This window comes from Vanessa atalanta, chromosome 20 (assembly GCF_905147765.1).
Source record: "Vanessa atalanta chromosome 20, ilVanAtal1.2, whole genome shotgun sequence".
Taxonomy (NCBI): domain Eukaryota; kingdom Metazoa; phylum Arthropoda; class Insecta; order Lepidoptera; family Nymphalidae; genus Vanessa; species Vanessa atalanta.
The window spans coordinates 2625681-2641877 of record NC_061890.1 but is presented as its reverse complement, the minus strand read 5'-3'; the positions used below and the strand labels follow the sequence as shown (position 1 = coordinate 2641877).

Sequence of the window (16197 nt, the reverse complement as noted above, 5' to 3'; positions counted from 1 at the left end):
ATGGTTAAAAGTCTAACTGCTGACGAGACAAAGTCCAGCGATAAAAGACCGCGCAGTACGAGTAGGTCGTCTCGCGTCCCGGTTCATTTCGCTGTACATAAGCCGGGATGTCACTTCGAGAGTTGCTGCGGGGTGTGTAATCTGTTCCCCGGCGTATTGTTAATTGCGTTCTCACAAGTTTTAGTTGGATCTATCCTGTTGACGATCGTTCTCACACATGGCAAGCAGTATGACGATATGCATCAGACTCCGCACACACAATGTAAGCGAATAATATTTAATACTTTTTAACGAAACCAAAAAAAAAACAAACCAAATAAGGTACAGAGATTTAAAAAAAAAAACAAAATCCTTTAATCTTAATAACTAATATGACTTTAAAAAATTAACATGTAAATTAGCTAGATTTTTTTTTCGGTTTTACTAACTATTTTGTCCCTTGAAAAATATCTTATCCATTTTTCTAATTTACATACCAATAGTCCAACAAGTGGACAAAAGCCAAATGAAATTATTTGACAATCGACCCGATATCATTGGTCGAGAGCTTGAATAATCATAATGAATTTGTTTTAAAAAGGCGTTTCGAAAACGTCGACGAAACTGTTGTTGGAACTTTGGAAGTGAAATTAGATGAGATTCGAGGAGTTCAATGGAATAGTGTAGTATTATAAATAAAGATATATTAGTCAGAGCCTAGACCTATTAGCAAAACGCGTGGAATACGTAAATCTTTATCTTTTTTTCCTTCTTCGGTTGGAACAGAATATAGTGATATATTTTTACTTTAATTCATGGTCTTGCTTTGTATGTCTGTCTAAGTCCTTATGAATTCTATCGCTAAACATCAGTAGTTCATATTGTTACTTTTTTAATTTGATAAGAGGCAAGGGCATATGTTACAACAGGCCCAAGAGACATAACATCATAGTTCCGATTAATAGTGATCACTATCGTCAAATTCGGCATTAAACCGTCCTTTTAACTTATGTTTAGTAATTATTAAAATTTCTGAATTTCTTTAGTTATGAGTCTGGCTACTGGATCTGTGCTGAGCGGCGTCACCGGCGCTGGTGTGTTGTTGATCATTGTGGCACTCACTGAAAACTGTCGAGCAATGCTGGTTAGTAGTTTCTTAAGATAAATTTACTAAGTTCTTTTTTGCAAGTAGCCGACTCGCATTTAGGTCACTACTGCCCTTAGTAATCAAAATCAAAATATGCTTTATTCGAATAGGCTTTTACAAGCACTTTTGAATCGTCATTTAACAAACTGTATTAAATGAAACTACCACCGGTTCGGAATGAAGATTCTACTGAGAAGAACCGGCAAGAAACACAGTAGTTACTCTTTTAATTGGTGCAGTAAGAAACCTTGGGAAGTAAAATGTTATATTTTGAACTTACACTGGCTCACTCACCCCTCTGACCAGAACACGATGATAAGGTATTGCTAAGTATGGCCTTAGAATTTATGATGAGCAGGTGTAAGCTCTAAACCCTACCACCAAGTCTTATTTTACTTGGTAATCTATATGTATATATTATTGATATGTATATATTAATGTAAGTATTGATGTATAATACAAAATTTGATTCACATCACATCAGATCACGAAGGAATCGTGTAATACGTCTCATCAACTCTATCTGGTCCCAGCGTGCTGTTCCAACGCGGATTGGTGGTTGATTATTCTTATTTTTTAGTTTTTTTTTATTATATGATTATATTGCGAAATGAAATGAGGAATGAGGACCATGTTGTGAGAAAGGTTTTGAGTATGGATGTGGATGGATATAGAGGTAGGGGACAACCCAAGAAACGATGGATGGATTGTGTGAAAAACGATATGGTTAGAAAGAATGTTACTTGTGAGATGACGTCTGACAGAGAAGTATGGAAGAAGAAGACATGCTGCGCCGACCCCAAGTAAAATTGGGATAAGGGCAGGAGGATGATGATGATGATGATGAATGGCAATAACAACTACTATGTTATGTATATTTTTTTATTATTAATCTTTTATATTTTTACAATGCCGTTATATTCCCCTTTCCCCGTTGCTGTCGCGACATCCCTCTTTTCTTTTCCGTTACCACGGTTGCCATCGGCATCGGTCTCTCTTGCATAAACTAGCGAAAGACGTTCCGAAAAGAATGGTTCGGGTATTCAATTCCTCGCACTGTATAATCGGATATGACGTCACTAATACACAGGTGATCTTAGCGGGCAGTTCCAGCACTAGCTTTTGTAGAATAGCTTTGGCTTGGCTTTGGCTCAGCTTAGCTGGGCTCGGTTAAACTCGGCTCGGCTTAAAGTATAGCGTGGCGTTACAATAGATTAAGAGTTATATCATGTTATATAAACGTATACTGTATAATGTTGTGGCTCGCCAAATACATTTGGTATTAGCTTTAGCCGTGTATAAACGAAATAATTACATTTAATAATACAATATTAATGTCGCTTCACATAACATTTTGTTGTCTAATCAAATAATAAACTGCATACAATATATTTGCCGCATTTTACAAACAAACAGATAATCCTCACTAATATTATAAATACTAAAGTCGGTCAGTTTGTCTGTAAGCTTTCACGTCATAACGATTCAGCTGATCATCGTGAAATTTTGCATACGCGTTGTCAGAGATGCAAAAATCCTCATGCGTGGGCAAAAACAAGTATCGTATACTTATTTCATACTAGTCTTCGTCCGCTTGTTACTGGGCGTGGTGGGAGATTTCAGTTATGAAAAAGACAATATCGTTCCTTGAGGTTCAAGCTTGCTTCAAACAAAATTTTTATCAAAATCGGCTCAGCAGTTTAAAGAATCTTTACAAACGGTAAAACATCGTCACTTTCTCATTTATAATATGAATGGTGTGTGAATTACTTGATCCTTATTATGAATATTTTACGAATAGATATAATAGCTGTCACAGCTAAAATTCGAGAATCTCTATCGACGGCTGTGGTTTCAAAACCGGGCATGAACCATTGAATTTTCAGGCGAAGAAGAGGACTTTGAAAGAAAATATCGTGAGAAACCTGCACGTGTCCGTATTGGAAAAGTGCGACGGAATGATCTCTAAAAAACTTCTCAAGGAAAGAGAGATATAGCCCAAAAGTGGTCATAGTAACTTTTTTTACACTGTATTGTGATAAATTAACTGCGATGAAGAGGAGTGTACGAATTGCGCACTCTGAGCGACAACATTGTTTGACTAAATCAAACTGAATACCACGAATATTTGGATTTCGGTATTTCAAATTAATACGGTACAAATAATACGCTGCGAGCATTGAATAGAAGAGCCGAGATGGCCCAGTGGTTAGAACGCGTGCATCTTAACCGATGATTGCAGGTTCAAACCCAGGCAAGCACCACTGAGTTTTCACTAAATATATAGTGCATGTATCATGCACACCAATAGAGAGATACGGCAGAGATGACATGACCGTGTTTTTTTCTTTTTTTTCGCTGGAAAAACGCTCCTACTCATTTCTCCCACCTGAATGCGATGGAATTCCCACTAAAAAACCAGCGGTACCCCCTCCGTCTTTTCAGGAGGGCATCACGTCACCGATCGATGATGATGGGATCATGCTACCGTGATGCCCCGACGGTTGGAAGGAGGGCCACCTTTGCGGGCCCCCGAGCTAGAAGAGTGATAGGGGTACAGAACATATCTCATCGTATTCAAGTTGTTTCGTTTCAATATAATTCAAAATCATAATATATTTTAATTAGTATATGTTATTTACACTTAATATTACGTCACGGTTACGCGCGCAAGCCAATCCTGTAATATCTCCAAGGAAACGGAGTGGGTGCCGCTGGTTTTACCCACATATCACACTTCAAGTAAGGGAGATGGGTAAATGAGTTTCTCCAGCAGAAAAGGTTCTTTAACCGATTTTAAATAACTAATTTTAGGTGTTAAAGCTACCACCGATTAGAAACGGAAACATACGACAGGAAACAGCTTACGAACATCTGATTCATCCATAAATTCGAAAAGCAGTCTAATAATATCTTAAAATAACCCTTCTCTAAGCAAAACGAATAATCTCTGGATTAAATAAAATTTATCATTATGAATTATTTATTATACGTAATCATTATTAAGAAATTCTTATTAAATAACACTGTCAAAGCGAATACCTTCGTATAATCCTTCATAAATTTCACCTTTAATATCTAATAATGGATTTAGAGCGCCCTGTTACATTTTCAGACCCTTGGCACTGTAAGTCGTAATACAAATAGCTTATTGGACCAAAAATGTTGCCTTTTAAAAGATAAATTAGTAACCTCGCGTGAATTCCATACATACATACATACAACCACACATGTATGTATTAAATCATTCTTTAATTTATGTCGTATTAGCGTTGAGTTTGGATCAAAGCATTTCACCTAAATATACTACAGAATGTCTTACAACGTTCACAGTTTTCAGTCGTTTTTCAGACAAAACAAACCGCTGTCCCAGCGTTTTAAATCTGTAATATATTCGAAAATATTAATTTAAATTACATAGTTGAAGGGCCATATTGATCTATATTAAATGCACAAGGTTTTTAAGGTACTTAATTGGATAAGGAATAATGCTGTATTGCCTATAATCGCTTCGAAAATAAGCCATTATTTCTCGTAAAAAGTAAAGGATAAAACACCACCACCCACATTTTTTTATTTATCTCTTAAATACTATTTAAGTGATAGACATATACCATCACGGACTTTTTTTGAAGACCTTTTTAAGGTGTAAAATACTGTCCTACATTATTTTGATCTATCTCGTAGGTTTGAGCCAGAATTTGCAATGTAAGCGCAAAAAATCTAAATCCGTTGTGTAATTTTAAAGATCTAAGCATACATAGGGACAAACGGTGGTAAGCGACTTTGTTTTACACTATGTAATGATTATTATTATCTCCTTTGGTATTTGTGAATAAGCAGGATTGCCACGGGCTAGTCCATAAGGTGAGTCAAAAATTACTTCAAAATAAGAGCGTTACACTTGCTTATTTATTGAGAGAAAATCTACCACCGGTTCAAAATTGAACGCCTCGGATCTGATAAAAATCGGCGAAAGAAACTCATCGGAACCTATACCTATTTCAACGGCAAGAGAACAAACGCCAAATAAACAATATTTGACATCGAACTGACGTGATATAACGGTCGAGGACTTGAATAATTTATAATATAACATTTATTATGGACTAACAGTATTTATATATATATCTTATAAAAAATTTATTATGGATTTACGAAAAATTGCGTTTTGAACGTCGACGAAGCTGTTATTCGAACTTTGGAAGTAGAATTAATGTGGATATAAGACGCGTGTGAAGTTTGCGTCTCACAAATAAACTTATCTCTATTAATAAGTTTCAACAATAGTTCCGTCTATTAAACTATAAAAATATTGCTTTGAAAAAATCAGATGCTACTTTGCTATATTGCTTTAAATGAGATTAATGTGTTTGCCACAGATCCGATCTGTGGCAAACACATTCACCAGAGTTTTCTTTTTTTTTTATTATTGAGTGTGAAAAAAAACGGAATTGGTGAGACGAGACGCCTTTTTAGTTCTGCCTAAGTTAACCGTTCCAAATAATAACTAGTATCTCTCTCTCTGCAAAGTTCCAAAGAGTTTTTTCTCTAGCATTGTTTTTTTTTTAATTATTTATTGTTTGTTAAATTTCACTTCACACACGAAATATGAGTAGTTAAGTGGCATAGTGTTGTATTATAAATAAAGTTATATTAATCAATAAATGTTAGTTATATTTAATACAGCTGTGCTTTTAGCAATTTGCGTGGAATACGTAAATCTTAAGAATTATTTTTTTGCTTGATATAAGCTATAATACTATTGCTATACCCTGTTCAAGATAGCTTGATCTTTTTGACACATGTTAATTTTTATGAACGACATAACTTTGCAATGAACATATTATTTTCATCAAAGTAAAATTTAAACAGACACTGAAAATAATAGACGCTTGTACAATGTTACATCGGTAGGGACGCGAATAACAGGCAGTAACTGCTACAAATATCGATTACCAAAATCCTTATTAAAGATCATTGTTAAGTTATTGTTACGAACGGGGGGGTCCTTTTGTTTGGGGTATCTTTAGCTGGTGTAACACTTTTTAGAAAAATAAGTTAAAAAAAATAATTGAATTCTAATTTGAATTACGCATTCCATCGTTCCATCGACTGTTATATATGTTGTATTTTCTGTTTCTCATCACTAGCCCGTCTGTCAAAAAGATCAAGATAACTTGAACAGGGCATATTAGTATTAAATTCACATTTGTATAATTAAATATTTTAATATGTAAACACTATTAGTGCACCGTGGGTAAGACGTGCTAATGGACGTGTCACGAATCAGTCGTATGCCGTGACGTCAAACAGCGTGACACTCTCTTATACCGTCACACCGTCGCCGTTGCATTCTCTTCGCATGTGTGTACATGGTGCGTTAATACTACATCTATATATATAAAAATGAATTGCTGTTCGTTAGTCTCGCTAAAACTCGAGACCTGCTGGACCGATTTGACTAATTTCGGTCTTGAATTATTTGTGGAAGTCCATGGAAGGTTTAGAAGGTGAGTAATTATGATAATAATGCTAGGAATTTAATAAAAACAACTTTGTTTTTCCTTAGAAATAGAGATGGTCGATTATCATTGATTTTCGATGATCATCGATATTAGACAATAAAACATAGATGTTTTAAAATTGATTTTGGTTTATTTAAAACATGGTTACATCTATTTCTCAAATTTAATAATTTCTTCCCTTTAGGACGACGCAAAGTTTACAAAAAAACACCGTTGTCATCAATTAACATCGATCAATAAACATTAAGTATCAATGCTCAGTATCGATGTCATTATCGACGCCATAATCATATTTTTACAACATGGTAACCAACAAACCAACCAACAAATAGATCGAACCTTTATTGTCGATTGATTCCTCTTATGACAAAGAGTGCATTCTGCATCCTTCTATCCCCTATATATTATTATACTCTTTGATCAAAGATAGAAGATCTTTGTGAGTGACGGTTACTACTACGTGCGCGAGAACTTTTTTTTACTTCGGTGATCCTTTGCGATGTGCTCTTTTTTAACCTTTGTGATACTGACACTTTACCGCAAAGTGCGCGAGAATTTTTCTTACTTTGTTTACGATGCTGAGGAGAACATGAGCTGACTTAGGTCGTTGCAGTCAATCAAATATGCGAAGAGCTACTTCACGTGTTAACCGTACTAATGACCAGAAACAGATCGAAAAAATAGTCGTATAAAATTAAATGTTAGTAACATAATGAAATTGAGAGATCTCGCAGACTTAGTGCTGCTGTGATTCTAAAACGATTCTGCATTCCACTGTGATCCAGCAATAGATTATTGTGCCGACAAATCGGTAAAAATTGGGGAAATGACAATAATTGGCAAATATTGTAAGACGTTACAATACAGTGGTGAATCTGCTGGAGGCAAAGTAAAATTGCCACAATTGGTCGCACTACCAGATCCCTTACGCTCTTTAGTTTCTGGGATGAGAAATGATTCTAAACACTTCCTGGCCAACATTCAAAAATATAACAGCTGTTTCCAGATGACATCATGCCCACTTTCAAGGTATTATACTATAATAGTTTTTTATAATATTCAAGTTGGAATTGTATTGGAATATGTATTCGAAATAATTATATACAAATCTTTAAAAATTACCGATACAAGGGCAATACATAATACAAAATTCAGATGCGGAAGTTGGTAAGCGTTGTGCTCACAATCCAACAGTGAAGAGAACCATTGTCCATGAATTACAATATATTCTTCATCGGAACAACAATTTAGTAAACATGTTCAAAATAGCAATGGATCGAATGCCATCCGAAAGCCATAATATTGTCGTTCAAGCTGACAAAACACCTGCCGATGAGCCGATGTCGATGAGGCCGATGACACACAAGGAGGTTTAATTGGCTCACCATTGACGAAGTGGATGATGTCATTGTAGGTAAAATTTACAATCTAGAGATATTGTGCTTCATCGTCGGAATAATGATTTGAAACATGTATCTGAAACACACAGGAATTATGATGTGTTAAAATCTCCTTTGATCGTCTGGCAGGGGGAAGATGGATACCATTTTAATAACAAGTAACAGGCGCTGATGTCAAACAGGTGCCCATAAAAAGTTATTGCTATGAATTTCTATTTATAAAGACTCATGATCCGTGAAGGTGAAGTAAATCTTATTATTATCATATTTTGAGGTGCTTTTCCATCAGTTTGCAGTTGACATGCATGTCAAAATTGAGACTGAACGATTGACATACATCCGTTTGAACCAAAGACAGCTTCGATCAGAAAAATACATTAATTATAAATGCTATGAAACAGTTGACCCAAAATTGCATGCAGTAGTTACCAAACACATGATACCCGTGTATCTATCTGAATCTAAACTATAGGTCTATACCTTGCAGAGTTTTCAATGTTTTCAATTCCCAAGAGACCTGATTGCTGAAACCATCACGGGAAATGATGGATAATCATCGTCGGCGATCAGTTGCGGACAATGGTCGATTGGTAGTTGTGAGGGTAAAAGGACAAAATGTTGATGTAGACAATCGTTGGATTGTGCCATACTCGCCAATATTGTCCAAAGCTTTTGAAACTCACATTAATGTAGAACATAGTAACTCTGTGAAGTCTAAAGGACATATGTAATGTTAGCGATATGGCCGTCTTCGCTATAACCGATGCAAATTATGAAGTATCACAGTACCAGATGGGTCGCTATGTAAGTAGCAACGAAGCAATTTGGCGTATCTTTTCATTTGTGATCCATGAAAGACGAATACAGTAGCCCAAAAATAAAATATCATAATAAATTATATATTAATTACATGTGTAATATATAATTACACATCTAATTAATTGAAAATAATAATAATAATAAAACCACATTCAATCAAATCAAGCATTTTTTTTATTCATTACGAATTTATCGATTATGGCAGTACGAAGTCTGCCGGGTCAGCTAGTTATCAATAAATATCTTTAAACACGCACACACAAACAAAGGAATAGAAAAACTTAATACTATGAATATAAAGTATAAAACAAAGTCGTTTCATGCTGTCTGTAGGCTGAAATAGGTAAACTACGCAATGGATTTTAATGCTTTTTTCAGTAATAAATAGAGCGATTCAATAGAAAGGGTTATATGTCAGTTAAATATCTGTTATGGGATAGAATAGTCGGGAATGTAAATTTTTATGTTGGTTCTTCAGTCTTTATATTGTATATAGTATATAACCTTTTTTTGTCGTTGGAAAAACGCATTGCGCGTTTCCCTTACGTGAAGTGTGTGAGGGGGGGGGGGGGTGAGAGGGACTCGCCGTTGCTCAGGAGGAATACTGCAACGCAATACCCACTAAAAACCCAGCGGTACCATTTCTGTCCCTTCGATGGGCGTCACGGGATCGCTTTCGCATGCTACCGTGACGATTATATATACATATAATATATATATATATATATATATATATATACATAGAGAGAGAAAGAGACTTATTTGTGCTCGTGTGAAGCCGGGACGGATAGATAATATAACTCGGTCTTAACGTCGTTGCTTTGAATTCATACAATAATAAGAAAAATACTAACTTTACTTTAAAAAATAAATGTTATTATTTATTGGGCGACCCGTGAAGTCACATTTTATTATGAAGATTTTGATACAGTACTCAAGGATCATTTTTGTATCATAACTGGCTTCCCACTTTGGAATTTTAATATCTAATCATAAAACTACGTTTTAATTTTAACTATAGTTTATTTTCAGATCTATCTACTCGTAGCCACGTTGGTCTGGATGGGAATTGTGTCCTTAGCGTTTGCTAAGATAGGCAGAGCTTGTGTACGTTTTAAAGATGGTGAGGTTTTTGTATTAATTTATTTTTGCATTTTATTGTATCCGTTGTGAATACTTGGTGGTAGGGCGTAGTGCTAACCCGTCTGGTTGAGTACCACCATCATGTATTCTGCCGTCAATCAGTAATACTGAGTATTATTGGGTTCTGGTTTGAAAGATCAGTGAGCCTGTATAACTACAAGCACAGGGAACATAACGTTTCGTACGCTCTTTTCTTGAAGGTTCCCAAGTCGTATCGGTTCAGAAAAATCGCCGGCGTAATCTGGTTGTGCGAGGCAGAAAATGTCTTAAAAATCGCGCCGTTGTGGATTGATTTATTAAATATATAGATACATTAGCTGTCGTCCTTGGTTTCGCTCGTGTTTTATAGGTTGATCATCAGGTCATAATTAAGCATAAAAAGTATCCTATGTCCTTACTCGTAGTTTAAGCGTAAGACAAACAGAGTTACTTTAATATTAGTATAGATTACTATGACCTTACTATATTAAGACTAAATTAATAAATAAATCTTATTTTAAAAGTACTCTTCTACTTTTTAGTAAAAAACGCCTGGATGTATCCTCGGGTTCCATCCCAGGACACTGATTATTGTAAAAAAAAAAAAACAGTATTGTAAATCTGTTTATTTGAAAAGAGCAACTATGCGAGTTTCTTGCCGTTTCTTCTCGCTGGAGGCTGCTTTCCGAAACGGTGGTAGTATTTTAATATCGACGATTCAAAAACATTGATTTGATTTGATTATGTTTTTCACGAGCCACGTTTAATTATTGATGACAAATCGCTGGATTTCATCAAAACTGAATAAAGTCACTGCATTGGGTTATTGATTGCGTCGGCTCCTCTTGTTTGGCCAATAGTTTATCCAATTTCGGGCTAACGTTACGTAAACAAAATCAAAAGCTTATATAAAACAATCGTACCGTTATTTACTTTTAATCAAAGCTCGAATTCATTTAGCTGATGTTTGAAATCAAACTCCTAATATCGTTATACAACATCCAAACATAGCTAGCCCATCATTATTGAATGTATGAAATGTATCAACGTTTCGAAAAGAAAACTCAGACTTGAGAAGATCCAGCGAAATAAACTCAGCTGTTTCTTTTTTTTTTTTAAATCATTCCAATTATAAAACTGCAAGACAAATAAAGTAAGGGTAAAACTCTCTATATGTCGCTGAAGTCATCTTGTACCGCCGCTCCAATGTGAGTTGGTGAGTTTAGTTTTTGACCCGATATGGCCCAGTGCTTAGAACGTCCGCATCTTGTTTGTGCGCGTTTATTCGTTTTTATAAATAAGAAGAAAACAATAGATTTTAATTGATACTTTTTTTTTAAAATAAAATTTTAGAAGTTACATTTTTGACTTATTTTGAAAAAATCTTAAAAACGTAATAACTCAAAATTGGTTCACTTTTGCATCATGCAAATGGGGGTTAAAATTATTGCAAATAGTCACCCCTGTCACCTCCTAGCGGGAATACGTCGAATTACCAATAACCCTGTATGTGTTTACAACGAATTTCTTAGCTCCCACACACACACATACTCATTCACACAAGAGCAATATGTCTGTGTATGACACAGACATATTGCTCTTAGGTTTGGTCTGGCTTATTTCTATTGTTTTAGAAGATTGTACATACATTTATTTTTCTTTTGTAATGGAAGAGCGTGCCATCCTAACACACGTACTAGTCCTTACCAGTAACTTATTAGGTTTTGGTTCCTAACCCGTTTATGTTGTTCTGTCTTTTTCTAATCTTAAGACACGTCAGCCAACTACGCAGGATCTGTTATAGTGCAAAAGTATGTGTGCAAACACAGGTACACTCTGTATATAATCCGATGGAAAACAAAACCGACACGACCGTAAACAGTTCAATTGCAGGCCCAGAACTTCCAGACTTCGAAGTGTTACTGAGATATTCTATAGAAAAACCTAACCACCAGAACCTCGGGATTGGGATTTAAACGAATTAGATAGCTAATATCTTGATTATCTCACTGAATAATATTATTTTTTTACTCCAGCCCCGAAAATAAAAGATGAACAACACAGACTCGCTAACTTAGCGTGTGTCAGTGGACTCTTCACGTTTCTCGGTGCGGGTATGTTAATATGATTAACTTAAACACTTATAACTTACCCCCCCCCCCCCCCCCCCCATGAAATGAGGCACAAAAAGAAACGGTATCAGTTCCCGGTAAAATGCACATGTTTTAGTTTAATTATAATGTGATAATAGTACAAGTTTTATTTAAAAAAAAAATACACTCTTTATTAAATAAAAAAGAAAAGAGAATTCATCCTCGTCAGACTTCTCACCTAAGTAATCGATAAATAAAATTATAGATAATATGTTATTTTAGGAAATTCTCAGAAATAATTTTAATAACGTCTGCAAAAACAATAACTTTAACGATATTATTGCGGGCGTGTGTGTCTTGTATATTGAAGGGTATGTGTATGTCTAAGTGGGCGTCTGTGTTACGGTTATGTTAAACATACATAATAATAATAATAATAAATTTGGCTCATTGACATTTAAGTTAATATTTTTCATTTAGCAGCCTGTAAATTTCCCCCTACTGGGCAAAGGCCTCCTCTCCCTTTGAGGAGAAGGTTAGGAGCATATTACACCACGCCAGAATTTCGTTGAAATTAGACACATGCAGGTTTCCTCACGATGTTTTCCTTCACAATTATAAACACAAACTAATCACATGAAAATTCAATGGTGCCTGCCTGGATTTGATCCCGATATATCGGTTAAGATGCACGCGTTCTAACCATTGGGCTATCTCGGCCAATTAAACGATTGGACATTTAAAAGCACAGTATATTTATAAGAAATACGATTCTACTTAACAAATGAATTTCATCCATAATAAGTGTTTCATATAATATAACAGGAAATAATATCCATTCATATGAAAACTTCATTACGAGATTGAAAATGAATCAGCGCCGACTCAATCGGACTTGTTATTACCACAGACCGAGTTGTTTTAGAAGTGGCATCCAGTTTAATTCATATCGTATGATTATCTATTGATAATTTATAAAATAGATAAAAATCTTTTATATAAATAAATTAATATATTTAAAATACTATAACAAAATAAAAACAAATATAATTCGATTGGTATCAAAACATTTTTCAATTCACAGATACAAAACCTGTATTATATTACTACATATATATATGTTACTGTTAAAGCTCGAATTAAGGTAAATCTTAAGATTTTCCAGTAGAACCTAAGATTTACCGACATGACATTTACCATTCCATCATAACCTAACACGTGAATCCTAAGATTTACCAAGTGAATGATGAATTAAAATAAAATTTCGAATACCAAAGTTTTATGGACATTTACCATTCATTATCGGTAAATCTTAGGTTTTACTGGAAAATCTTAAGATTTACCGTAGTTCGAGCTTTTACAGTTACATATACAAATATTTCGTAGATTTTTGTAGTCTGATTTTAGATAACTAAATTTTTTTTTTTTTTTTTAATAAATTGAATGACTAGCAAATGTAAGTTAACCATAACACTATACCATACCTGTATAAGGTACCTGACTGTATTAAGGCCTAGCTAAGCGAAATTTGTGATAAAATGAAATACATCCCACAAAATCAACAAGTTTTATTATTAATCAATCGTGTACTTAATTCAGTACTTAAATTTCGGCACTGAAAAAAATATTAACTAACAAAATACACCAACCTTGGGAGCTAGGATGTTATATCCCTTGTGCCTGAAGTTCCACTGGCTCGTTCATCCTTCAAATTGGATCAATCTTAAATATTACTATTTGGAAGTAAAATATATGTTGAATCAATGGTACCAACGTAGGCACAAAACCCTAACACCAAAAAAAAACTATTAGGCCAGTCAATAAAGCCCGTAAAGGTCACAAAAAAGGTTGAAATTTTAACACAAGGTAGGTTATAATTAATTTCAACCATCTAACATTTTTTTTTACAAAGTTATAAGCAAGAACGCTTTTCACCCTCTAAACCCCCTAGCGTTTAACTCATAGGGTTGAAAATTGTAATTATTTATTATTTTTACATCCATTACATTTATACATGTAGTGTACATATATAAAAAAATCATAATTATACCAATTATTTGACCTTCACGGGCTTTATTGACTGGCCTATATACGACTATATAATTTCCAAAGAAGTATTTGTTCTATGACTTTAACGCATCAACTAATTATGGCATTCGTATCATTACTGGTCGTTCGTTTTAACGTATTATAATACGACTCATCAAATTATCGATTGATGGTTATTTAACGGATCTAGTCGTTTACTTTGGAACGTCTTTTATTTAAACTTATCTAACCATTAGTTACCACTGGAAAAAAAAACTAAATTGAAAAACTAGAACTGCTTACATAAAAAATAGATTATTATAAATTAATTAAAAATATGTGGAATATACATGGGCTACTTTACCATACCATAGAAATTTAAAACACTAGTTGTCGACCGCGGTTTTGCTTGCATTTTAGGGGTTGGTCGTCATGTGTTTAGCATAAAAAAGTACCTTATGTCTTCCAGGGGATTGAAGCTTACTTCGTACCAAATTTAATCAACATCGGTTCGGAGGTTTGGCCGTGGAAGAGCAACAGACAGATAGACAAATTTTGCATTTATAATATTAGTATCTAGACACGCGGTAGCTTGTCAGCCAAGTTCAAGTAACAGAACTGGCGAGCAGCACCGTGTTAAATTATTTACATTGTCAATGTAATAACCATGAGATATACAATGCCTTATGCTCACTCACCATAAAAGTCTAATTCAAAATAGGATACTTAGTATATAGACTTACTTTAACCACGAACTCCACTAAAAATAAATTATAAAGGTCGCCAAAAATATAATCTTAACTATCAATACGAATACACGAGGATACTCGCAATGCCTAACTGAAACGACTTAACAAATTTTACATAGAACTTATATACCGGGTTTCGTCGAAGGTTTTATTATATTAAAATATTATCATACAAGTTGCTTTTCGCAGTTTCTCTTATTTAAATTAAGATTATGTTTTTGTATGTATATATTATTTCTTATTGTTTCAGTTGTATACTTCTTCTCGTTCGTAGTAGTCTTCAGCTTCTACCACTTCCGGTACGTGAGACGCGCCATTTTGTTGCACGAAGCAGAATGTCAGTAATTTATAATTTTTTATTTGTAAATAAAATATATGAAATTTAAAGTTTTGTATAGAAATTTTGTAGAATTTTTTTGTCATAATTTACGAAATATACCGTAATTTTTAAGCGTGTTTTCTTTATTTTTATAAATGTCTACTGAACTGACTGAAATTCCGGTAAATAATTGGAGTTACCTACATAGGCGAAATACAGTATACCGTTGACCGAAGCAGACTGGTCACGTACGTTGAAGGACTATTACTGTTGGAGCAGACGAGACCTTGACTTGAAAAGGGTGGCAAAAAAAACAAACCCGCTGAATTTCTTTCGCCAGTTCTTCACGGGTCAAGGTATCTTCTCACACATTGTGAAAAATCTACGTTCAGCAGTGGACCAAGATTGACTGACAATAGGATAACTAGCTGTTTATGTCCTCCTGCTGGGAAAAGGCCTATACTCCTATCGATGTCAAATTTTTGGAGGTAATTCCACCACGGTTCTTGCGAATTGGTATCAGATAGTAGTTTTAGTAGTAGTAGTAGTTTTAACAAGCGATCGTCAATTTTGTCCATGCCTTTGTGCCGAATCTTTTTTTCTATATTGTACATACAAATATATGTGTGATTATAATCGGAGATCAATACCTACATAATCATAGATAAATAATTCAGTATTTGTTTGTCAACCAACGAGCTATAGTGGAATTAGTTTTCCAAACATTGGTATATGATTTTTTCAAAAATTTCAATTTCGACCACTGTGCGATCACTAATAAAGGAAATTCTTTTTTTGCTACAAATAGTTTGTTAAACGTAGCTAGTACAATATAGGACAGGAAAAATAATGGTTCCTTTTATCAATGAAGGAATTGCGGCACATATCTTGAAAGGCGTGTGATTTATGTATGGTTCTGTATGTTTAGGTGTGAAACCTTTTTTTATTGGCCAGTCAATCGTTCTTAAAGAAACTTGTGACTCGCCTCCTGGTAATTTTTTGTTATTTTGATT

The 16197-nt window shown here is 34.4% G+C and overlaps 1 protein-coding gene across 1 annotated transcript; it reads left to right on the top strand.

Moving 5' to 3' along the window:
- On the top strand, positions 1–15210 carry LOC125072085. The gene is made up of 5 exons (XM_047682596.1): positions 1–262; positions 1026–1123; positions 9906–9996; positions 12032–12109; positions 15116–15210. Exons 1-5 carry the CDS (start codon positions 1–3, stop codon positions 15208–15210), a joined length of 624 nt encoding a protein of 207 aa, XP_047538552.1.
- Positions 15211–16197: the final 987 nt, after the last annotated feature.

Coding starts and splice junctions, on each gene's coding strand:
- LOC125072085 (XM_047682596.1), top strand. CDS start 1: ATGGTTAAAAGTCTAACTGCTGACGAGACAAAGTCCAGCGATAAAAGA. Junction 9,997..12,031: donor TTGTGTACGTTTTAAAGATG/GTGAGGTTTTTG, acceptor TTTTTACTCCAG/CCCCGAAAATAAAAGATGAA. Junction 12,110..15,115: donor CTTCACGTTTCTCGGTGCGG/GTATGTTAATAT, acceptor TTATTGTTTCAG/TTGTATACTTCTTCTCGTTC.